The sequence below is a fragment of the Molothrus ater genome, chromosome 2 (assembly GCF_012460135.2).
Source record: "Molothrus ater isolate BHLD 08-10-18 breed brown headed cowbird chromosome 2, BPBGC_Mater_1.1, whole genome shotgun sequence".
NCBI classification, from domain to species: Eukaryota; Metazoa; Chordata; class Aves; order Passeriformes; family Icteridae; genus Molothrus; species Molothrus ater.
The window spans coordinates 40,767,359-40,792,204 of NC_050479.2; the positions used below are offsets into that span (position 1 = coordinate 40,767,359).

The 24,846-nt window shown below is 40.2% G+C and overlaps 1 protein-coding gene across 10 annotated transcripts in view; it reads right to left on the bottom strand.

Moving 5' to 3' along the window:
• The window catches only part of MBNL2 (muscleblind like splicing regulator 2), a 106,313-nt gene that overhangs the window by 20,781 nt on the left and 60,686 nt on the right, over positions 1–24,846 (bottom strand). For 6 of the 10 annotated variants that reach the window (XM_036392894.1, XM_036392866.1, XM_036392876.2 and 3 more), the window contains exons 3-7: positions 13,400–13,564; positions 10,205–10,405; positions 8,807–9,070; positions 3,153–3,206; positions 2,310–2,463 (exon numbers count right to left, since the gene is read on the bottom strand). In XM_036392894.1, coding sequence (XP_036248787.1) covers positions 2,310–2,463; positions 3,153–3,206; positions 8,807–9,070; positions 10,205–10,405; positions 13,400–13,564 — 838 coding nt within the window. The remainder of the gene's footprint in view (positions 1–2,309; positions 2,464–3,152; positions 3,207–8,806; positions 9,071–10,204; positions 10,406–13,399; positions 13,565–24,846) is intronic. The other 4 variants (XM_036392931.1, XM_036392913.1, XM_036392940.2 and 1 more) reach the window with 1 other exon arrangement.

A 24,846-nucleotide genomic window follows, 5' to 3' on the forward strand; every position in this document is an offset into this window, starting at 1 on the left:
GAGAATACACAAAGTTCCTCCTCTAGAGGCTATAGAAACACTAACAAACAGCAATGGGAAGAGAGAAAAGATCTGCTGTTTTTAAGGTCGTTCACCGAACAATAAGGAGAAGGTGACAAAGCAATCAAACTGATGTAAAACAAACAAAGTGCAGAACTTTAGAGGTAAGCCATGCTAAGTCAAGCCCCACACTTTTTATTAGGGGAGCCAGTGGTTAATAAAGCAGAGAAGTTATATAAAACAATTAAGTTTTATATATATTCCAGCAGCAAAACTTGTCTTAAAATTTAACACACACGCACACACACACAAGGAACACATTTGAAAATTATACCAGTATAGAAAATATCACATAATCATTTAAAATCCAACAGATAATGTCATGCATTGCTCCTCAGACGTGGGTTGCATGACAGTCCTTACACCCACCAAATCCAACCTTCCCAGGAAATGTGGGAATATCAGATGTATCATCTTTAATGGAAAGCTCATGACACCCATTCTTGCAGAGGGTCTTCCCTTTCCTGAACTCCTCCCATACCCCACTCCTCTCTTTAATATCCTTCCTTGGAGCTGATGGTGTTTGAAAAGAGCAGGGGGGTCATCACTTTAAGAAAGGTTTTCTACTCTGGGGCTTGGGCTCCATCTGGTATTTTATACCTCTGTTTCTTCATTCTTTTCATGCACTTTGTTGAGACTTGACAACAACCTGGACCTTAAGATCTACCCTTCCTACCACCAGCAATTGGTCAGCTAAAACTAGAATTACAACAATTAGCTGGAAAGAGGGATGGACAATAAAAAAGTACAAAAAATGAGCTACTTAAGGAAGCATGAACATTCCAAAAGTCTGGAAAATATCCAAATGCTTTCTCACTGAAAAAGGTTTAAACTACTGTATTTTCCATAGTTAATTTGAAGTCCTTGTCAATTGCAAATAAGAGCAATAAGCCCTGAAGGGGAGTGCTTAGGTAGGAAAAATACCTATCATGCTACAAATTCTCATAGTTTCAATGTAAAATAAATTTGTGGACATTTCTTCAAGCACAGGGCAGTCTTCCATTCATGTCCAAATAGGCGGTCTCACCATTTATTTTTTTTTTTCAAACACTCCCATAAATGTCAGTGTGTTTTCTGCCACACATATTCTGGTGCACCAATGTGCTAAAAATAAGGCTGTGCTTTTACTTACTATTACAAATACGGGGGCAGGCTCCAAGGTTGTTACTGAGGCCTTATAGAAAAATTCCATGAAGTCAAAGCCATCTGTGTTTGTTTTTTATCTTTAAAAACATATGGGAATGCTGATAGATTGGGAAATCATCATGTGTTGCCTTTCATTCCTTGTTTAACCGACATTATTTCTATAAACTAAAATAACATTGCTGAAACGTCAAGCACATTTGCAAACACGTAGTTTTAAACTATTCTGAAGTTCACACTCAAGAACACCCTGACACTAAAATATGTAATTTGTTAATTACGAATGAAATCACAGAATTCCTTAGGAGGGAAATTCTCCTTTGGAAGTTGGAGTGGGGGTGACTGACACAATTTAGAGGGTTGTGTTGTAACTGCTTACACGAGCACCCAGCACATCCCTTCTCTCGCCCTGCTACCAGCCAGGATGCAGGTCAAGCCATCTCTGAATGCTCTGATTTTCACAGAGCTCTGAGCACTAAAATGTAAATTACATTCACTCATCTTCAGATCATCTCCATCAAGAATTATAACCCCAGCTATGAGCCACAAATGCTAGGAAAAGTTCTTGTGGTGCTCCAAAACCACGAAAATGCATCTGATGCCTGAAAACCCTTAAGTGCAGCTGTGGGGAGTGATGTTTTTTGCCAATGCTTCCACTGGCAGGTATTGACTGGAGTTTATGGCTGGTGTTCCCCCTCTCAGGGTGCTCGTGTGGGGCTGGGGAAATCCCCACAGCTGCAAGACAGCAGCTGAGGGAGCAGAAGGATGCTGTGGCACCTCTGAAGCACGATGCTTTTCCCAGCATTTTTGTTAGTGGAAACAGATACGAGTCAAAATCCAGCCAATTTACAGTAGGCAAAAAGGGGCAAACTCTGGAGAATGATGAGGAAGGCTATGAATGAGCAAAAAAGCAGCTTAACAGCATGTTGAAATTTCTGCTTGAATTCTTGTCCTTTGCAAGAGGAATTAAAATAATGTGCAATCATCTGTGCAGGCTTCACCTCAAGTGGGGAAGGGAGCATGACAAAACCTTCTGTTAAGTGCAAGTGCCTGACACAGAGGCTACCTCAGGGACACTAAATTGGTTCAATGTGGATACCACATACCTGTCGGGATAAACGCTGCATGTTGCTGCAACTGAGCATTGGCAAGAGCCTGTTGATAGTGCAAGACACTGGGATTGAAAACGGCACTGGCACCATTGCTTTTTTCAAGTGCTTGTCTCTTTGGTAAAGGGTGAAGAACACCAGGAGGAAAGGCCTGTAAATAAGAAAGTTAGTTAAAATGGCTCCATTTTTAAGACCTTGTCCGTAACATATACATAAATACAAAAACTTAGTAATTTTTAAAGCGGCTAAGGATGCCTCGCCATGCATATTAACTCAAAGCACAGCAATGTAAAATGAGTGAAATTTTGTTATTGGTAGCAAAAGCATGGTACTATTCACCTAGAACTGCAGCAGCACAACTACTGAAAAGAAACGTTTGCTTTAAAGCAACGAAAATGGCATTGCCTTTAAGTAGGTTTTCAAATATTACAGGGAGAAAAAACCACTTGTGTTTCATTGCCAAGTATTTTCTTTTATTTTTAAATTTAAATATAGTTTCCTATTATTATACAGATTAATGGATTACGTTATGCATTTTCAATTACAAAAGCAGTTTTATCTCAATTCGACTTTTCATGAGAGATTTAAAAAAGATGAAACTGTGTTAGGAACCAAACTAAATCGTCTGCGGTCTATTACGTATGAGAATGAGATGGATAAATAGAGCTTCCGGTAAATTAATGAGTATGTGAAATCATTTCCAGTTGATGTTTGAAAAGTAAAGCGATACAAATTTCATTAGTTGCTTCTCTGAAGGAAAAAAACCAAAAAAAATTATAATAAACCAAAATAAAATTAAAAAAAGCTACATGCAAAGCAAAAGGTGAAAGGTCAAAGTACCAGGTCTACAGTTGCTTCGAGAGGTCGCTTCATTGCTTTGGCAGTCGACTGAGTCTTTTAATAACAGGCAGCGAGCACATGATGGCAGTGGGCCAATGGGAGTCAAGCGAATTAACATACAGGTAAACAGCAAGCAGAGGTGCGTCATGGGAACGGCATTGCATTTGTGGATAGGTGAGAAGGAAAAAAATATTCTGAATGCAATATACAACATACAAAACACTAGGCATGCACAACAACAAAAATGTCTTCTAAAGAAATGAATATTACATTTTGAATTAGTACCGAAGCAAAAATGCATCTACTATACCTTAGTTAAAAGCATATAAGAGAGTAAAATATAGATGTTTGAAATTCAGGAAAGTTGAGTAAAACAGCAGCTTGCAGACACTATTAAGCATCATATAAACACTTCACAGAGATGCAGAAAGTTTTAAGGATACACCTATTGGAATTCCTGATAAGTCAGTTCGGTCACATTTTGAAGTGAGAAAATTGATTTTGGAGGTTACATTTTCAAACACAAAAAACTACTGAAAGTTGTAATGCATTACAAATGCTATTAATATCAGTGCTTACAAGGTGATTTTCTTTTAATTTAGAGAAGTGAATCATTCAATGGTCAAAATGAGAGAGGTTCTCATTCACCAATACAAACCACAGTACATAGGATGTCCAGTTACACTAACTTATCATTAATTCCTTTTCTTTCCTCCTACAGCTGGGTCATTTTTGTAGATTTTTTTAATCTTGTAACTTACCACATTACATTGAGAGGGAAAAAGGTCTTTCAGAATTGAAAACATACTTTCTAAATTTTGCTACAACCTTCAGTTACTAGCTTCAGAAGCAGGGAGTAAAACTGGGCTCCCAGTTCATATGCCAACATTAACATATGAGTTATGATACTAGTCCAGCATTATTAATTTTTCAAAAGAAAGTATTTAGGCATAATACATAGGCATATACATTTATGTATTCTTTCATAGTAAATTCAAAATTATGGCTGATATGACAGCATTCTGTAAAAAAATTCCTCATATAAAATATTACTTTCAAGTTTTATAGTGTAAATAATTCTTACAAACCTTTAGAAAGGAAAGAGAAATTTACTTAGAAATTGAAATTTTCACTTTTGTTTCTTAAGCACAGGCTGATATTTAGCTCTTTTTAGAATATGCAGATTATGTCTACCTTGAAATCAGTATGTGGAAATAGGGAACAAAAGCTGAGGTGGAGGAAGAGGGCAAGGCACAAAATGCCTGAGAACATCTTGTGGTCATAAGTTTATCAGGTGCCAACAGGGTATTCTGCAGGACAGTCCTCAAAATTTTACTTATTTCTTGTACTTGTCTCTGTAGCATGAGTCTTGTCAACACCCTCCTCATCTCTTCTTTAGCACTTTTCTGGATTACATACCTGATCTACAGGATCTACTCATCTCTCTGGGCCCAAGACCCAGACACAACAAGAAACACCTAGTCTGAAGTGAGGATCTGCACAGACTTCTGTCTAAGCAGGACACTGAGCAGGTACCACTGCAGAGGACATCACTGCACTGCCTGGGGCACAGCCTCAGAGCTACTCTGCCTCCACCACAGAGGGAAATCCACACAGAGGTGACACAGTGCAACTGAATTCAGCACTATGCGATGATGAAGTGCACAAGTTCAAATCAACTTCACCAAGAGTAAAGTGTTTCAGTTAATTACCTTTCTTATGCAAATACAGATCTTGTCTAATCTCACTTGTTAACTTATTATCTCTCTGTTTATTATTGCCTTTCTCCAATTTTTCTCCATGCTCTTCTTAACATCACCTCCCTACTTTGAAGCTTTCTTCTGGCTTTTCCCTCATATTCCCCAGCAAGTTCAGTCTTAGTCTTCCCAGCCCAAAGGCTTGATCTGTTCTAAACATACTCATCAACCTTGCTTCATGTAGTCTCCCATTCTTTTCAAGCTTTCAAACTGCTCATTTTGCTCTCCTACATTAATATTTTCTTTTATTTCATCCCGATAGTAACACCTCCTTTGCCTCCTTTTGTTCCATCAGATTATCTCCTACTCAACATTTGATCTACATAACTAACAACCAACGAATCCATAGCTACAGGATAGAGAGGAAGAGGATACAAAAAGGAAATAAAGATAATATTAAAAATGATCAAACATCCAAGGCATAGTATTTGCCTGCCATACAGCACATTGGTATGCTATAATGTCTCCTGGAATACAAACAAGATCCACACAGCAGTGGCCTCCATGAATGTGCAAGGAGCTCCTGACTAAACTCAAATGAAAGAAGGAAAGCCCACAAGAGCTGGGAGCAGGGACAGATGCCTCAGGAGGAACAGGGACACAGCCTGAACATGCAGGGATATGTTAGGAAAGTCAAAGATCACCTGGAGTTGGATCTGGCAAGGGATGTGAAAGACAACCAGAAGGGCTTCTGAGCAACAAAAGGAAGACTAGAGAAAATGTGTTTCCACTGCTCAGTGGGGCAGGCAACCTGGTGACAGGACATGGAGAAGGCTGAGGTTCAGAAAATCCTTTCCATCTCAGTCTTTACTGGCATGACTGGCTTTCAGGCCAGTGGGAGACTCGTGGGAAAGTCTGAAGTGAAAAAGATTTCCCCTTGGGGGAGGATGATCAGGTTAGGGAACATTTAAACAAGCTGCATGTACACAGAGCCATAGGAGCTAACAGAATTCACCCTGGGTGCTGAGGGAGGTGGCCAATGTCACTGCAAGGTTACTCTTACTTATCTTTGAAAGGTCCCTGTGACTGAGGGAAATTCCCAAAGTCTGCAAGAAAGTAAATGACACCCCTATCTTCAAAAAGGGCAGGAAGGGAGGTCTGAGGACTGGCAGGTTGGTCAGCCTCACCTCAGTCCCTGGGAAAGCAATTGAGCAAATCCTCCTGAAAACCATCTGCAAACACATGAAAGCCAAGACAATGATGGGAAGTAGTCACCATAGATTTATGACAGGGAAATTGTGCTTAACCAGCCTGACATCCTTCTATGATAAGACTGGCAGGGGGGTGAAGAGAGAGCAAAGGATGTGGTTTCTCTTGATTTCAGAAAGGATTTCAACACCATTTCATCCTCATGGACAGATTTATTTATCATGGGCTAAATGGGAAAAAGGGAGGTGGACTGACAATTGTCTCACATGCCAGACTCAAAGGGATGTGACCAGCAACACAGAGCCCAGCTGGAGGCCAGTCACCAGTGGTGTGAAACTTGGAGGAGTGGTTGATACACAAGATAGACATGCTACTGCTCAGAAGGCCTAGGAAGTCTGGAGAAATGGGCACAGAGGAACTTCACAAAGTCCAACAAATATCAAGACCTGTACCTGGGGGGGAACATCACAAAGCACCAGCATATGCTGGGGGCCACAAAGGCTTGGCAGAAAAGACCCTCAAGATCCTGGTGGACACCAAGCCAGCAATGTGTCCTCAAAAGCAAAGGCAGCTAATGGAATACTGGGCTACATCAGGAAGAGTATCACCAACAGGTGGAGGGAGGTGATTCTTCCCCTCCACTAAGCCCTGGTGAGGCCACATATGGAGCCTTCTGTCCATATCTGGGCACCCCAGTACAAGAAAGATACAGGTGTACTAGAAAACACTCCCATAAAGGACTTGAAAGATGATCAAGGGACTGGATACAGCCTCCAGAAGGTACAGGGGTATCTCATCAGCGTATACAAATACCTGATTCCAGGGTAAAGATGGAGCCAGTGGTGCCCAGGGACAGAAGAGGCAATAGAAACAAATTTAAAGAAAGAAATTCCATTTAAATGTAAGATTAAAAAAAAGGCATTTCTTTTTACTGGAAGTATGGAATAGGCTTTCAAGTTATGGAGTTTCCATCCTTAGAGACATTAGTAAACCAAACAGGCACATCCTGGGCAATCTCCTCTAGCTCCTCTGCTTAAGCAGGGGAAACAGGCTAGAATATTTTGTACATATTTCTCTGCAAAATGTTACCCTGAATTACAGGTCCCTGTTGCCTTCTCCTGTGATATTAGACTGATAACATTTCAATTCTGTGTTTCCAAAGATGCTTCATCTTGCTTTGAGGCTAATGCAACTCTAATTAAGCCTTATTTAAAACCCCAGGATATATATCTGCAACCATTACCAAAGCGCAAAAAAAATTAATCCCCTCATCTCTCTCCTTTCTTATTTAGTATAGTGCCTAGAAATATTACATTCTCTAAATGAACAATAAATATTGCACAACAGAAGCTAATCAGAATAAAGCCCCAATCTTCTCTGCTTTAATTTCCAGATGGCATTCAATTTCTGCAAGCACAGGAAACTTTAACTAAAAATCATCCAATTTGAAACAAAGGCTGTGATGCTATTAGAGAAAGAATATTGAAACTTAAGAAATATTCTTCTGTATGATGGTTTGCTTTCTTGCATAACTTACCCTTTGTCCCTCAGAAAAGTCTGGTCTTTTCTAATTTGTTAAATACAATAGCTTGGGGTAGTTATGTACTGTACTGTATTGTGTTTCTTGTAGGCCTTTAGACCAGAGAATAACTGTATTGTCTATAACTATTGTATGCACTGCCCACAAGTCCACAAACCACATCTGCTTAATTATTCGTCCACTGCCAGCAATGAGGACAATGATTCTTTGATTTGCTGCCACAGTTTTGTCTCTCAAGTCAGATCCTGGATGTTCAATTTATTTAACTTTATCGATACCACTGCAAACTCATCAACTTTCCTGGTAGCAACTGTAAGAGGAATCCAATCCTGGTGAAGAGGTGGGCTGTCTTGTCTGAAGAGTTTTAAGTAAGAGGTTAAAATATCTGAAAATAAATCAGATTTATGATCACTCGCTCTCTTTTCTTCTGACTGTAGCCACAATGTTTCTTTCCTAATGATTCCCATTACAGTTTACTACTTTAAAACCTCATGATTCAAGTAACTGGCCCATAATAGAAGGAGAGGCAAGAAGTCTCTAGGCATGAAATGTGTCTAACCAAAGTTCAAAAATACACAGGCAACACTTTTTAGTCATTGGGGATAGCTGTAGATCTACAGAGGGCAGTTCTTTCTCATCCTCAGGCAGGTACTAATGGTACATCAGATGAGTGTTCTGGTTTTTGTACATTGCCAGTACAGTGAGACCAAGGTGGCTGGCTGGTTGTCTCGTTTCTAAGGCAGACTGTGCTGATCTCAATACAGGTTTCTGTTCTACTACTGATCTCTGAAACAAACACTCTCTCTTTGCTTTTCTTCCAAATTTCCACATGTATATCTGCCATCAAAGAGCTAAAACAGCATACGTGTCCCTGTTTTCCTGGGAACACTGAAGCTCATCAGTTTTGTTTCTGTTTGGAAATACGAGGGGCAAATTTACATATTATTAAGGCAGAGAACAGAAGTGGTATAGAGTGTCATTTGCTTCACTGTCTTGAATAGAAATACACATTAAAACAAGGGCATAAAGAAAAGAAAGTGCTTCCTCCCATCAAGCAATAGTAATAATTTTATAAATTCTTATCTTTCACCAAAAAAAAAAATTAAAAAACAAAAGAGGCAAAAGAGAAAAGAAAGTATAAGCAAACAGCATTAAATTGAAGCAAAATAGGCATCAAAAAAAAGGCAGCCATACATGCCAGCACTTACCATCACAGTCGCAGCTGCCGCAGCTGCCTGGGCTGCCACTGCAGCCTGGTTGGCTTGGTGTTGCGCCGCTTTGATTTTGGCCTGCAAATGTGCAGGAGGGTGAAAATACTTGCATTTCTCCCTCATGCAACGACCTTTTATGTAATCCATACACACGGTTACGGTGTTGTCATTTGTGTCAATCATTGTGCTGTCTGCCGGATGCGCAAAGCGGCAATCAGTCTCTCCACGCGCACAGTTCCCCCGCTGGAACTCCCTGCACACCTACGCGCAAAACAACACACATTGCAGGGCACAGCTCGCTGCAGCCTGGAAGGGCAGGGAGGGTCCCACGCCCCCAAAAGACAGGCCTGGCCCCCTTCCCCTGCTAGTTCAAGTTTTACAGCAACCTCACTTTAATAAACCCTGCATCTTTTGGTGGGTGAGGGGAATGCACCTATTTTATCTTGATGTTGTTGGCTCCTTAGGTAGCTCTCTGGTACTGTGGTTAAATAACAGAAGCATTCCCAAATGCCTTTTATTTTTTCCTGTTTAAAAAGCAGCTGGGAAGGATACTTACATAACTGCTCCTGCAAAACTAGCTGGGAATCACAAAATATTTTGTCTCTTTCTGACTACACTTTGTATTCTTGCAGGTGGGCTGGTAGGGAAGGAGTTCCTCTTGCTGAAATCCAGGGAAAATACACATCAGATGCACTGCATTTTTTATGGAGTCTACAAACAAAACTGAGAGCCTACTTAAAAATAATTTTCAAAAATAGGCAGAATGAACACACTTATTTTCCTAAGAAGAAATGTGCTCAAGACACTGGTGCTTAGGCTTTTGGGAAAGGGCATTCATTTCTGCAAGAGCCATTTGGCCTCCTTGTGTACTTGGATCACAGATTCCACTGAGTCCACGCAGTGATCCAGCAACTGCTGGGAGGCTCTGCACATAGCTGGGGGATTGTCCTTTCAGACTGCTGCAGGGTTGGTAATATTCCACATCCCCATTGGCAGCTCAGGGCTGAAGGGCTACACCATTCCCCTAATACCAATCCATAAAGCTATAAAATTACCTTATTATCAGTGCAGAAAAACCTAGACAATTATTACTGAAATAAAAAATGTACTTGTTAGATATTTCATCAAGGGATGCCTTTACAGGCACGTATACCTGAGGTTTTTGAGATGATGAACTTTAAAAAAATGAAAACTCATCTGTGTATTAAATATAAGCAAAAACAACCTTAAAATAACAGTGTTTAATTACTACTGGCTGTAAGTGCAGAAATCCTGCCTGGTTACAAGTTTTTTATCTGTAGCAACTAAATTTAAGCTTCGCTTCTAAAACAACAGTCATACCCTCTAAGATCTCTCACACAACCTAACAGAGAATGTGCTTCTAGTCTACAGTACCTCCAGTTTATCAGTCCTGAGGAGTTTCTGGGTAGCAGTTGAACTGGGGACTGAAACCGGTGGACTTCCAGGAACAATGACAGGCGGCGTGGGTAGGATCTCAGTCGGGACTAAGCCAACTCCTGGTGTTACTGGCGTTAGGTAAGGAGCAAAGCTAATAGCCGTGTTCGTTCCTATTGTGGGACCCACCGGAAATGTGGGCTGAAAAAGGAAAACACACACCAAGGTGAAATAAAAACTCCTTAATCAATAGCTTACTAGTTGTTCTTTGCTTGCTGTTCTTTCTGGCACTGGTTCATTTTCTAGCTGAAAAAACTTCAAACAGCTGGCAAAATACACAGCATCCTCTCTTCTTTTAATCATGTAACATATTCCAGCAGTACATGAAGAACCACCTTTGTAACTCTATTATTGGAAAAGAGTCTGCAGATGCAAAGGAAGTCCTACATTGAACCTGAATCTGTGTGGAGGTCCAGCTTACATTGCAGGCTTATTTACACACCTAAATGTAGAAATAACATAGACTTTATTGCTTTTTCTCAATACCTGTTTTCCTTGGAAAAACAGGCTGTTTTTCAAAGTATTCAGATTTCATAGCTGAAGCATTATTAACTATATTAAAGTCATATTTCTAATAAGAGTACATATAATGAGCTCTTTGGCATGTAACTTCCAGTATGTTTGCATACTGTATTTTGCCACCTCCTGCAATTATATGTTACTGTGTCTCATACACTGAAAAAACTCAACTTCACAAAATTTGTGCGCTCAGCTGTCACCAGTGGCAAGCAGAATAAATATTATAATCTCAGCTGGACACAATATTTAGAAAGGGATTATTCAAGCTTATATTAGTTCATCATATGAAAAACTTTGATTGGAGGGAATGATACGGGTCTAAAAATCTTGTTTTGTTTCTTCCTACAGTGAGTCAGTGAAGTCATGACCAGAAGAAAGGGCATTTGTGTGATGCTACAGCAGCCGTGATGAGGCAGAATAGTGGGTTTGTTAACACCAGCTCCACAGGGGGTGGAGGCAGGACATCACCATGGTCAGCTCATGCTCAGACCTGCAGAGTGCTTTAGTTCTGCAGAGCTGAGTACCCCAGAGAGTGAAGCTATAATTATAAATGAGGAAAAACTTTGTGCAAAAACAGGACACTGATCTCTGATCAGCTTTGTCAGAAATTAGGTTCCCAAATAAGCCAGCAGCTAGAAACACAATAGCACAACACTAAGACTTCAAAACACTTTAACAAAGGAGAAGTGTCTTTCATGTTAAAGTGGCCTGCACGACATAAAGTATGTAGAAAATACGCAAGAGAAAACACAGCAGCTAGAAGGCAGTTGTTTTTCTTTTTTGTTTGTATTTAGTTTTCTTGGGATTTTTTTCGTCTTTGGAACCAATTACTAAATTATAAATGGATGTGACTTAGCACCAATAAGATGCTCTGAGTATACAGATTAACCAGGATAACCAACTGTACAGAAATGGCATCTAACTGCCCTTAAGAGTTAAAAATGCTGTGTTCTAATAGTGATCAAATCTGCTTGATATCAAGCAACCCAGTTTATATGTCAAACATGAGCTAAATTCTGAAGAGCATAATAATGAATATTTATATGAAACAATGGTTTGACTATGTTGAAAACAGTATGTGTTATGTGAAATACAAATAACAGCTTTGTCTCAAACATAATTTTGTGAAAAAAATCCACTCATCAAATGACTTCTATGAAATTTTCTTTCACTTTTTATCCATTTGGTCAAGGCTGAGTCATCTTAGTCTGGCAATTTGTGTGAGACAGACCTGGCATTTTTACCGCAGCAGTCAGTACAGAAGGCATTATGTCAATGAAATTGTAAAGTTCAAATGATGAAATGGATGAGAAGAAAAAAGTATAATTTTGCCACTTCAATTTTTCACATAATATTAAGTGGTGGAATCTATTACTTCAGCAAAACGTTTTCTGGTGAAAATTCAAGCAGTAAATCCCTAGGAAATATCAAGACACATTAGGAGGCCAACATGACCAGATACAATTTGATGAACATGTACCAGAAATTCAGGGAGTCCTGACACTCAATGCCCAATCCCACCTGACAGTGGATGTTCTGAGTATAAAAAGGCATTACTGAAAAAGGCATCTGGGGTGAGCTTCCTGTGACCAAATGCAGATGTCTTCTTCTGAGATACCTACACTTGACTTCTGTGGTAGCCCATGGAAAGACAAAGGCACTTTGAAAACTAAATCACCTAATCCAAATGCTGATGTCTGGAACAAGCCAAGCAAATAGTAATTAGGAGTGCCTATGTCTTTTGATAAACTATAAATGGACCTTGGAAACTCACTGCAGAAGTTGATGCCAACACTCCAGATGCCTCAAGTTAGAGAAAAAGATCCCACTCTAGTGGGATGCCTTACACTAGGAATTTAGATTGAAAAAACATCATTAGCAGCCATGTGTGAAAAGTTTAATTCAGATTACTTGCCAAACCATGCTTTAGAAGTCTACTACACTGAGAAGCCCAACTGCAAGGACTGCTCAGAGCAACTGATCACTTTAGTGCATATCTAAAGATGCTGGTCATGCATGCTAGACTCTAGTTCTATATCACCTCCTGGATATGAAGCGTCTCAGGCACCGTATGAATCACCTTGAGACAAAACACTGAGTTGTGAAGTGCATGCACCACCAATTCTCTGTCTTATCCTCAGACACTTCAGTCTTCAACAGAGTAAGAAAATGCTAACTGTTAACTTTTGTTCCTGGTACTGGGATTAAATAATATTTAAAGCCATTCAGACCCCTAGACTCCTGAAAAACTTTGTGTTCCTTCTCAAATTACTTACTAGCAAATTATTGTTATTATACAAATTTTCACCTCCAGAAGGATTATAGGTAAAAATCTTGCAAAATCTTAAAAATTCATGACATGAAATGCATCAAGGGGGCAAAAAAAGAGGGAAAAATGCAAATTATTATGGCATTAAAGAAAAATAAATCAAGACTACAGCAACACTCCATTACATCTTGAAATGCAAATCTAAATGAGCATATCTCCAGCATCTTGATCATTCCTTAAGTAAACAGACAGGGGCTATTTTTATTTATACTATTTAGAGAACTTTTGCAGGTCAACAGAGTCTTCAACTTTACTTACCATTAAGACCACCAGAGAAACATACTTACCACTGGCTGTAGTGGTGTCCCTGGAAACATGAACTGCATTTGCTGGGCGAGCATTGCTGCTGCAGTTTTTTGCTGGATTAAGTTGTTCCTGCCATTGATTTCCAATTGAGTTTTTAAATGTGTTGGTGGATGAAGGTACTTGCAGTTCTCCCTTGTACAACGACCCTGGAAAAAGAAGTCACAGTAATCAGTCGGCTGCTTTTGATGATAGTTCAATGCCTTAGAGCAAAATATTACATCATAAGCTAAGCAACAACTAATGAAACACAGGGTGTTTCCTGGGAGCTGTGTAGAGGGCTGAGAGGAGCTGATGGCCTTGAGCTCTGCCTCAGCCCACCACCTCTGACTGATCATTAAGGCTATTAGCCACGGGAAAAAAAAAAAGAGAAAGGCTGTGAATCAGCATTTTTATTGTTAAGTACAGATCACTGCCATACAATTAATAATCTCAGAACTGTCCAGACTGCCTGAACTGCCTCTCATGACATCCTGGCTGAAGTATCTGGTGTTACCGTAACATAAATTTTTTTATTAAATAACATCACATTATGAATAACAAATTGAAACCTTCTTTAAGAGAAATGTAGCCGTATTAAAAATAATTGTGTGATCATTGCAGGGAGGATCTAAAATTGCCTTGTGTTCTCTCATACATTCACCCTTATTCCAGTTCACTGCCTTCCAGCCTCCTGTTTTTATTACATCAGCACAACTTTGAACTATTTCCATTCAAGTATAAAAGAAGTAAAGGTGGTACTTTTACAGCCTAAATTTAGAAGCAGCGCATGCTCCTAAATCTGAAGATACACAGCAAAAGGACACCTCCAATCAACATGAAAGGAGGAGTTTTTAGACAGTTGCAAGACAATAAGAGACTAAAAATACAGGTGGGCTGTCATTTTGAGGTGGCTTGGGTTAGAGGAGATGGATGTACAAGCTGACCACAAACACAGATAGAGCAGCGTAGGATGCACTGATATATTTTCCCCCAGAAAGGGAAATCGTAGGGTGCACCAGGAGGTTGTGCAGCTGCAGGGCAGGACCTGCTGAGATCAGAGGCTCCTTGATGACAGGGCTCACAAACAATCACAGAGTTTTAAGAGCTGTGACTAGAGGGCCTAAAGCATTAGTCAAAGCGCATTGGATACACTCAACCCGTATAAGTTGTTTCCAAATTGAGATGTTTTTAAGAAGTGTTTTTTAAACTTCCCATTCACTGGTATTAGGGCTTTACTATTTGCAGACAAGCAGGAATATCCTTCTATAGTCAATAAAGCATCCAGATCCCTATGCAGGAATATCACACAGTACAGACATACAATGACTCTGTATATGCACACACACACACACTGCTACAAAACTTTCAACAGGCTTCAAATGTCCCAAAAACCAGTGTTACTGTTATACTTTTGACTTAGACACCAAAAAAGAGTGGATTCTGCCTCTAATTTGCTACAAGGACGTCATAACTAACTGTTAAGGGGTGAGTTAAACATGGTCAGGAAGCTTCTCCTGTGTCGAGGCTGATGGGAATGCAAACAGCTATTTCCACACTATTAAACTATTGAGAACAGCCCTTTCTTGAACTGCCCCTGGCTGCTGCTGGGAGTATGCTAAATAGCAGAAGCCAGACAATACAAGAAAGCTAAAAATTTAAGAACAAGCAATGGCCTCAACACTCAGGAACAATAGTCTCAGTGCTGTTTCAACCTCCTAGTACAGTTGCAACCACTTTCAGGACCTTAGGCCTTCCTTCTGTTGAGAGAATCACTAATGCTGCCTGATTTAATGAATTACACAAAAGGAACATTACTCTATCAGCTGGCATGAGCAGAACCAGAAATAGCTGTGATTTGATGGACAAGAAAGAAAGCTGGCTCCTTCATTTGGGGGGAATGTGGCCTTTACCATCATAATGCTAAACTGGAGCAGATCCAGCACAGACAATGAGCATATGCTTTTTATTGGCTGATGAGGCCAACTGATTTAGACATTTTTAACTGATATTTATTTTACCTTAGCCCATATTGTACATGAATGGCTCCTACAGCAAATCTAAAAATTAAAAAACCAAAATCATATCAAACTACTGAATCTGATGGAAATATCAACCTATGGAATGAAAAGTTTTCCTTAAACAAGGACTAAGAGCAACTCTCATGCACAGTGGCTTCTGAAGTACCTTAAACCTGAAGAGTGCCTTCAGCCAGACCTCCAGTCTTACCTCTGAAAGCACACATCTACTCTATACCACCACTTCAAGCTCTGCAAAGCAAGCCACAGTGCACAAAAGATTGGTTATTTCTGAAAACTTTCAAAATAATCCAACCATACAGAAATGTACTGTCCTCTCTGAACTTATTCATGTCTGTGCATCGTTTACCAGTTCTTTGAGCTCCCGGTTAGCAATGAACGTATGTACTATAAAAGAGCTGTGTGGTCCCACCATGCTGCTATAGAAAGCCCTCTAAACAGATCAAGCCTTGTTGAAATTAAATGACCCAAAATAAACTGCAGTGGAATGAGCACTGAAAATAGTGAGTAAATTAATCCGCCCTCACTACCAAAATTAAATAAATTCTGAGACTGGCTTTTTTACTTTTTGAACCCTTAATGGTAGCAAGAAAACATCTAGAGGAATTTTTCATTCCTTTTTTCCCATATGCTCCATTTCCCAGCTACTAATCACTGCACAAACAAAAATTCAGACCTGTAGTATCATTTCAGTCAAATGAAATTATATTGACCCTGAAATTTTTTGTTTATTAAAAAGTCAAATACGAAGTCCACCTCACATGACAGCACATATCAACCAAAAACCAGAACAGACAACTGTATAAAACATGCAGGAGTATTCAATGTATTGGCTGGGTCACCACCAATAAGTCCACTTTGTAAAAAAACTACTATGCTAGAAAGCCACATCATCACAAATGCAGAGCCAAAAAGAGGTACTTTAACTTTCAGGTGCATCAATACCAAGCTTCTGGAGCAAGGCTTTCTTCATCTTAAAACCACAACAGTTTAGGAGCTGTTCCACAGACATTCAGTCCCTCTGGCACAGGACGGCACAAACTCAGGCAGGGAAAAATAATTGGTTCTTACAACTTTTAACCTGTTCCCAGATATGAGTCAGAGTCCTGAAACCGAGGGCATGGACAGGTTGGTTTGAAACTAGGACCCTAGAAACTCCTGTCACCCATGAAATGAAGGTTATCAACAAGCACATCATAAGTGGTTGTGCACTTCCCATGGGAGTTCATAAAAAAAAATCACTGTCAATGAGCTGTCTCCTTATCTGCAATGGATAAGAACAACGAACAGACATCAGATTACATTCCCAGCAGTCTGTTACTCCCCTCATCCTGGAAGGATGGTACCTAACTGACTTTTATTTCTTTGCCTTTGTCCTCTACAGCTGTCCAGCCTACTGCCCAGCACCCCATTTCAGGCAGGTAATGGAAAGTTTTAACAGAAAAAACTACTTTTCTACTGCTAATTATCTGGACTAGAACATGCTGTGGCTTGCGTCAGGCTGTTCCACAGGTTTCATTCTAGTAAAGCAGTGAGAGAGGGAAAGGGTGCATCGAGGAGCTCATCGGGAACTCAAAGGACTTCAGTGCCCAACACCAGGGCACAGCAAAAGAGGCTCCACTTTTACAGGGGCAATGGGCTGGGGAGCTGCTAGCTGATTGGCTTAATTTCATAAACTGGTAAACATCCCTTAACAAGCCATGTCACACCACTGGCTTTTTGCTTTTTTTTTAAAATCAATAGATTTTCCCATTAAGAACAATAAGTAGTTTGTCTAAGATCAATGCCACAAGACAGCCCACAGACTAAAGTACATTAAAAAGCTAGATATGTGCTTAGAATTTTACATTTAAAATAAGCAAAATGAGGTGAAGGTAGAAGTAACACCCCATAACTTTGCATGTTAACACTTGCAAAGGATCCACATAAGGATTAATTTCCTGTCTTTTAATATTTCATAAATTCACAACTTCTTTCAGTATTTTAGTCTTGCTCTATTAGTAACAATAAGAATAATTAATTCAAGCTTGAGAATTGCTTATGTATAATGATGAGATAGCTTTTACTTGTTAAAATTATCTTTCATAAAAGTAAGATGTTTGAACAGAAAAAAAAAGGCAAAACAATGTTTCTTCTATCTCTTAAGGCAAGAATCAACTAAAGTTTCCAGAATTATTTTGCTTAGGTATGGAATTTTGGGCAATTTATTTATGCTATTAGTGGGAGATAACAGAGCATGACTCCCCCTACTCACAGCACACTGTTAAAAAACAGGTCTCCCAATGAGAAGCTGAAAGTAGGAGGCCTGCTGCCTTGCAGGCATCTGTCCCTTGTTCCAAACCTCGCTCCCCAGGGTGCTTCCAGCTCCCCCTACTCAACTCTCTGTCAACTCCCAGCTTCCTACTGTACCCCACCTCTCTCCTTCCTTCTCCCCCAGAGCATCCTCTCACCTCCCCTAACTACAGCCCAGGAAACCACTCACAGGATAATTACAACAGGCTGGAGCCGTGCGTGTCCCGAGGAGCCGGCCAAGGCGCACACGCTGCCGGCAGACTGCGCTCGGGAGAGGCCTTGTGCCTGCTCCTGCCTTTTCTTAATTGGGTAAAACTTTGCATCTGCCTTCTACCCAGACACTGATTTTTGCATAACCAGTAGGAAGTTTGAGATATGTCTTTGAGATGTCTGCTTCTAGCAGCTTTGCTTGAAATTGGCTACATTGTTCAGAAGTTATTAGGGTGAGAGATGACGCTGGCAAAAATATGGACAGTGCATTTATGCAAAACCTGTTTCCTTAAGAAAACAAGCTAAACCTAAAATGCAGATGAAATTGTATGAACTCTTAAGATTGAATTGCTGTCTAATGAGAAAAGAAGAAAAGTATATGACTTCCAAGACATAAATGGTTTTAGAAGGCATCTGAGCAACTCGTTCTACAGGGGAAAAGAAGATTTTCTGGTTTCCAGATAGACACTATGAGAGCTAAACATTTGCTGGAGTTAGAAAAGACATACACAAATTTTTAAAAAGTAATAATCACCTAATGCCACAACTATTCCTCCCACTCAAAAAAAAAACTTTTGCAATTTTCTGCATGCCTTGCACATGCCTGTAAAGATCAGAACACGTTTTAAAACAGTAATGTCCTTTGCAGCTGTGGGCATGCTGCTTAGTTAAACATTGCCTACTGAAAGTATTACACACTGTCAAAGCCCCAGCAGAGTGGGAGCTAGCACAGGCCACTGTCCAGGGTGGTGGCAGCACATGGCAAGAATGGCCACAGAGACAGCAGTGTCAGCAGCTGGGGTGGTACCTAAGGCATAAACACTTCTTTGGAAGAGTTTCTGTCAACAGCAAAAACTGTTTTTCCTCCTTCGGGATTCCTCCTCAGCAGCCTCTCAGCAAATTCTGTTTGGGAACATGTGTGGCCTCACCCAGTCAATTAAAAAATTTCAGTATTACATAAACCAGGAACTTTTCAATAGTGATAATCCTGTGCTCCCTGAGGCTAAAAATAGACCCAGTCAATAGGAGGGCAGGTATTTTGAGATACTTAAGCTTCTGCTCCTATACATAGACAGCCACACTAACTCTACCACACCAAAACTTACAGTTCAGAAGTTATTTTTCAAATGCAGAAATATCAAAAAGGAAAAAAAAGACAACAAAGAAAACACTGTGTGTTCATACACAGAGAGGGATGATTTGCCTTGTTCTACAGGATTTGAATGCATGCATTTCCCTACATATTTTAGTACATGAGAGTTCAATCACCAACAGCACTTTCAACAGCCATCGAAAACCCTCAGACTCCAGTATGGACTGAATTAAAAAGCATTTCCATCTAACATCACAATCCATGAATTCAGTTTTCCTATGCAGGTCAATCTGCTTCCTAACTTCACTCAGGAAGTAAAAATCCAGACACCACAGCTCCATTAAAGTATTCCCTTTGCACTTGCTGTGAATATGCACCACCTCACACAATCTGCAGGACTACACATGCTCATAGAACGTATGCATATGTCCAAGGACTTAGGGGATTTAGTTAAGCCTTAAGAATGACTAGTCAGAGATTTAAAAAATGTAATGTAGCATTTTATTTCTTCCTTAAGGCATACAAAAAAAAAAATTCAATTTTTTTTCGTTTTGCATAATTTCACATCTAGAGTACATTGCCTTGCAAACATGTATGCTTATGAAAACACTTTTTTTTTAGCCTAAGCAGAATTTTACATAATTTCATAGAAATAAATGGAGATCAGAATAATATATCTTGAAAATGGGGCACACTTGAACTATTTGTGAAATTGAAAAATAATTCAAAAGGACCAAACTGTACTACTAATAGAAACACTAAGCTTTTGATGGTGAGTTCAAATACCTCAGACTTTACAGTTTGCCATACATCTTATAAACACAAAGACCTAAATGAAAAAATGTATTTCAAAACAACACAAGCATCTCTTATATTACACTTGAAATGGTTCAGCTCTTGGATCTGTTTTCCTAGAAAAAAAAAACAGACAAAAGCTACCCACAAAAACAACTTAAAACCAACTTTGAAACATTGCTGAGAACTTAGTTCTGTATTTATAAAGCCACCTTGCAAGTCCACCCACCAAAGTCAGTGAGTGTGCATACATATTTATACGCACCTACACACTTCCGTTTCAAGAAAAAGTAGAAGGCAAATTCACTTTCCTACTTTAAGGTAGAAAAGAAAGAAGGAAAAAAAATTCTCAGGTGACTTCAGTCTGATTCAGTTTCCAACTAGCTAAGAAAACCCATTAGCTACTCTTTTAATGGCTTCAATTTTTTGTAAGCTGGTAAAATAAAAATGATCATTTAATTCATAAAAGTAGAGAACAAGAACTGCCTGTAACTGACAGAAAAAATAGAAAAATATTGAACAAAAATGGAAGCCTTACAAAAAGATGGAATGTCTAAATGATGTAAGAGTCTTACCACTAAAGACTTAATAGGAGATATTTATTTAAATGGAAAAAGACAAAATGTTCTACTGAAGAGCACATTTGCAATGCACAAAGAGCTCTGAGTCTCTCAAGATGCTCTTTCAAACAAATGTTGAGCATAGCTATAGAGAATGGTTTAATAATTTCCCTTGCAATATCAAGGGAAGCGTACTCAATATTAAATTGCTCAGAAGACAAAGAAGTCAGGCAGATATAGCAGACTCAAAAAAAAAAAACCCTTACAAAATTCTAAGTTGTTTGACAAACATCCTCAATATTATTCTAACAAATAAGAACACTCAGACAAAGAGACAACAGTTTAATATAAATTTATTTTATTTCTATGTTTACTGCCTTGAAAATAATTTGAGAATAATAGGGCAATAGAGATTATTTCTTTCCAAATTATCTAGCTCTTTTTGTTTTTCTTTTCCCATTCCTCCTCCTTCACTGACACTCAAAATCAACCAGTAATTTTTATCTTAGCATTGTTTGGCTACCAGCATCTATCAGTAGTACATCACAAGCAACTGTGGCCAATGGACAATCCTTGAAATAAATCTTCGCTCTAATTCACACAGACAACTTCCAGGGAATGAGAGGCAGCAAAAACAGGTAGTATAAAGGAAAAACCCAACAGAATGAGCATAAAGAAAGTGGAGGGAAGCATAACCTTATTTAGATAAAATTCCTCAGACGTCTGATTTCTATTACATGGGTGGTGAGAGTGTTAACATGGTGTGAAGCTGCCTTGTGCAGGTCTCCAACACAGCTCCCCTGTGGGAGGACTGGATGCAGCCTGCCACAGGACTCAAGATGGGTTTCAAAAGCAGAGCAGGGATTTAAGCCCTCCAACTCTGCCCAGCCAGAGAAGCCAACATATGCACTGATTCCTGCATTATAGAAAAAAAATGCATTATAGAAAAAAATGTCTAAAACCTTTATAGAGTCTCAGAATAGAGCATTACACATAGTTTACTGATAGCTGGGCAGCTCTCACACATCTGCTCATCTCAAGGATTGAGTGTTTTTGCGGAAGACAGAGGAGAGATGTGTAAATTGCGGGCTGGACCACACAGTAAGTCAAGGTGACACAGAATTTTGCTGGTAAACAAAATACTACACCATTAAATTTAACTTGACTGAACAGTAAAAGAAGATAAGAGCTTGATAAGAGGCAATTTTTCTTCAAATTTTCTCCGTATCTTAAGAGCAGACAAAAGTAGCCATTTCAGAATTAATAACAGCAAAGAGAGGTAAGTTGCTTGGCTGCAGGGCAGATGGCAAGAGAAAAAGTAACAGTGATGTAGCAGAGCAGCAAAACACCGAACAAGAAGATGGGTATGGCACAGCACCACTTCCTGACATACCCCTTTCCCCACCTCCTCTCCAGTTCCCATAAAAACCTCAAGCAGACATGTGCTGACTTTAATGCAAGCTTGCTCATATGAACAGGACTAAGATTAAATTCCCTTGCTTTGGAAACACCACTTTGCAGTGATAAGGTAGGCAAGGGTAACTGCAGAACTGACAGTCAAGCCCTGAGACACCTTATTTCTCTCTCAGTGGCCTGTAAAGGAAAGGCACTGTGGGTCAGCACACAGACTTCACCCTCCAATGTCCATAGCACATACCCTCCACCATATCCAGGTTAGAAAATAAATAGTGAGTAATGGGGAGAGGTCTTTGCTGATGGGATAGGATAGGATGAACACCCCATCCAGGACCAGGCAATGGGCTGGTCTGCTGGCAATGGTTCCCTCAGCAACACACCAGGAATCTTAACACACCTCAGGAAAAGCCATAAAATCATTTATGTGGCATCAAGAATGAGCAGAAGATATGCCTAGGTATTGAGGAGCCTGGTTGACTGGATCAGAAAGAAAATAGGAGTAGAGTGCTATGAAAGTGACTACATTGGCTTCCTACAGCAATTCACCTGGCCAAGGGAGTCTTCAAAAGGTGCTTCATTTGTGAGTTGCAGTGGATGAAATGTGACTTGGAAAAGGCCCATTATTTGGAATAGTGTCACCATATGGAAAAGGTCATCAGTATGATGTACCAAGTCCCCATACTAAGGGATCCACTGGACCCACTAAGGGCAGGACTTAACGAACACCAGGAGCAAGTGACTGCCTTGGACACCAGCATGCCACTGCCCCCAGCTCTCATGCAGAATGCCCAGCAGCCCTGAACTGCAACCAGGTGACCTGGTATGTCATTGGTGAGCCCCTGCACGGCTCCTTGGGAATATGCTTTCACTCCAGCCAGGCCACCCTGCACCCCTCTATTTGCTGGGGCTCCCAGTCCAGCTGGGGCTTCCTGGGACTCTTCCCTGTTTCACAGCCAATCATTTTGTAAACAAATGGAAAAAGCAAGGGCCAAGTTAAATACACAGATGGCCAAGGACACCTTACATAACTCAGAGGTGAAAAGTACAGAGTCTTGTCCCTCTGCAGAGGAGGAGTGTTTACCCACTCCCAGTGGCAGCGCTGGCACCGCAGCTGCGTTATTAATAAATCATTGGCCTTGCTCATAGGACCAGCCAGCGAGGGCTGGAGTCTGACACCAGCTCTCAACTGACTGGAAAGTTCCTGTGAACAAACAAAAATTAAAGAAACAAACACCTAAAAATGAATATACATGCATTTTCAAGGAAGAATCACACATAAAATCTTCCTTCATTTGTATAACTGCTGAGAAGCAGCAAACAAATTATTGACATTAAAGGACACCATATCTATGTGGGGCTGCCTACAGAGAGAATCGAGTATACTTGAAAAGCCAAGGGGAAATAGTGCCCCTTTCCTCACCTTTTCTATACCCAGTTCATGATCCTCCTCTTCTGGGAATTAGTTTCTTAACATCAGTGAAACATTTCAGTTTCCGTCTTTTCTTGCAGTCTGACATACCTTGAATTTCCCTCCTCAGGGAATGGGGAAAACAGCACTACTAGCAAGAGGGGCACTGAGAACCCTGCTCTGAAGCAGCAGGACATAAGAGTTAGCAGTGAGAAATACCCAGAGAATCAACAAACTAAATTAGCTTAAAAAAAAAAAGGGAGGGGGAGAAAGAACAATGGTAAAAGGTCCATAAACTCAAGCAAGAGGAAAGAATGAAGCCCTGGCATTCCAGTAAGCTAAACCTCCCCTCCACCCCCTTTTCTTTTTGCTGAAAGGCTATCTAGCCCCTTCCACCAGGTATTAGGAAGATTCCAGAAGATCTAGCAAAAATAGCAAGAAATATAATGCAGTTACATTTATCTGAAATGGTAGCTTATGGAATTAGGCAGCTAAATCGTGGTTATGAGAAAAGATAAGACACATTAGGATGTCTTATTACTTTCCCTGAATACTATATTCATTCCAGTACTAGAATATAGGATTGTGGTCTCGAGAGTGCTTATACCTTCTCAATACTGTGTTGAAGGAGCAGATAATTATTCTCTTCCTTAAGACAGATTCAGCACTGACTAAATAAAATTCTAGGTTAATTTCAAATTAAAATAATGCCTCTAGGTTTTCCAATGCATATATCCATGACTTTGGGAGGAACACACACACTAAACTCTCTAGCATTTATTATATAGCAATGACATTGGAATACCGTGATAATCTCCATGGTACCTGTCTTCATCAGTAAGAGCAGTGATACCAACCTCAAACACATAACTACCATTTACTATTTTGCACAGCCTTTTTCACCCAGCAAATAGGCAGTCAGATGGTATTTCTTTTAACCCTGACAGTCAGTGGTCAATACTCCAACATGTGTTTACTTACCTCCTGGCCTGAATGCAAGCTACTCACTCCCTTTTGGGCGTACGCATAGGGCTGACTCTACAGGATCACATTAGCAATGGCTCCGTTAAAATTATTAATGGATTTCTCAGTCTTCTCGTGATACTAGACAGCATTACTCCCACTCTTTGCAGAATAAACTGAGACCAAATATGGTTAAACAGTTGAGAAATGCCTGCAGTTTTTGGCTGCAGGTGTCTGTCCTCCTTTCACTTTGCTGTTGCATCCATGTGGCACATGCAAATGCCTCACTAGACACCTACTGCCCTTGGGATTTGGGAGTCCCCCCACCTCATGGCTAGCAGCTATGATGCCAGTTTCAGGGACCCACTCACTGGTTTCCAGAGGAAGAGGTAAACACCTGACCAAGAGCGCATCTCCTGCCAAGTCTGCCACTGCCCACCTCTCTTGCTGTACCAGCACTGTTTGGGCAGAGACCTGACCCCTCCATTTGCCATCTCACACTGAGGCACAGGGAAATACAGGGCTGGAAGAGAGCATGCACTAATGTTGCCTGGACAGCACATCTCCCAACACATTTTCCTCAACTCTTGGCTCCTACCCAATTCACCTGGCCAAAACCCACCTTGCCCCTCTCTCTCTCCATTTCCTCACCTTCAGCCTCTTCCCTGCTGCTGGC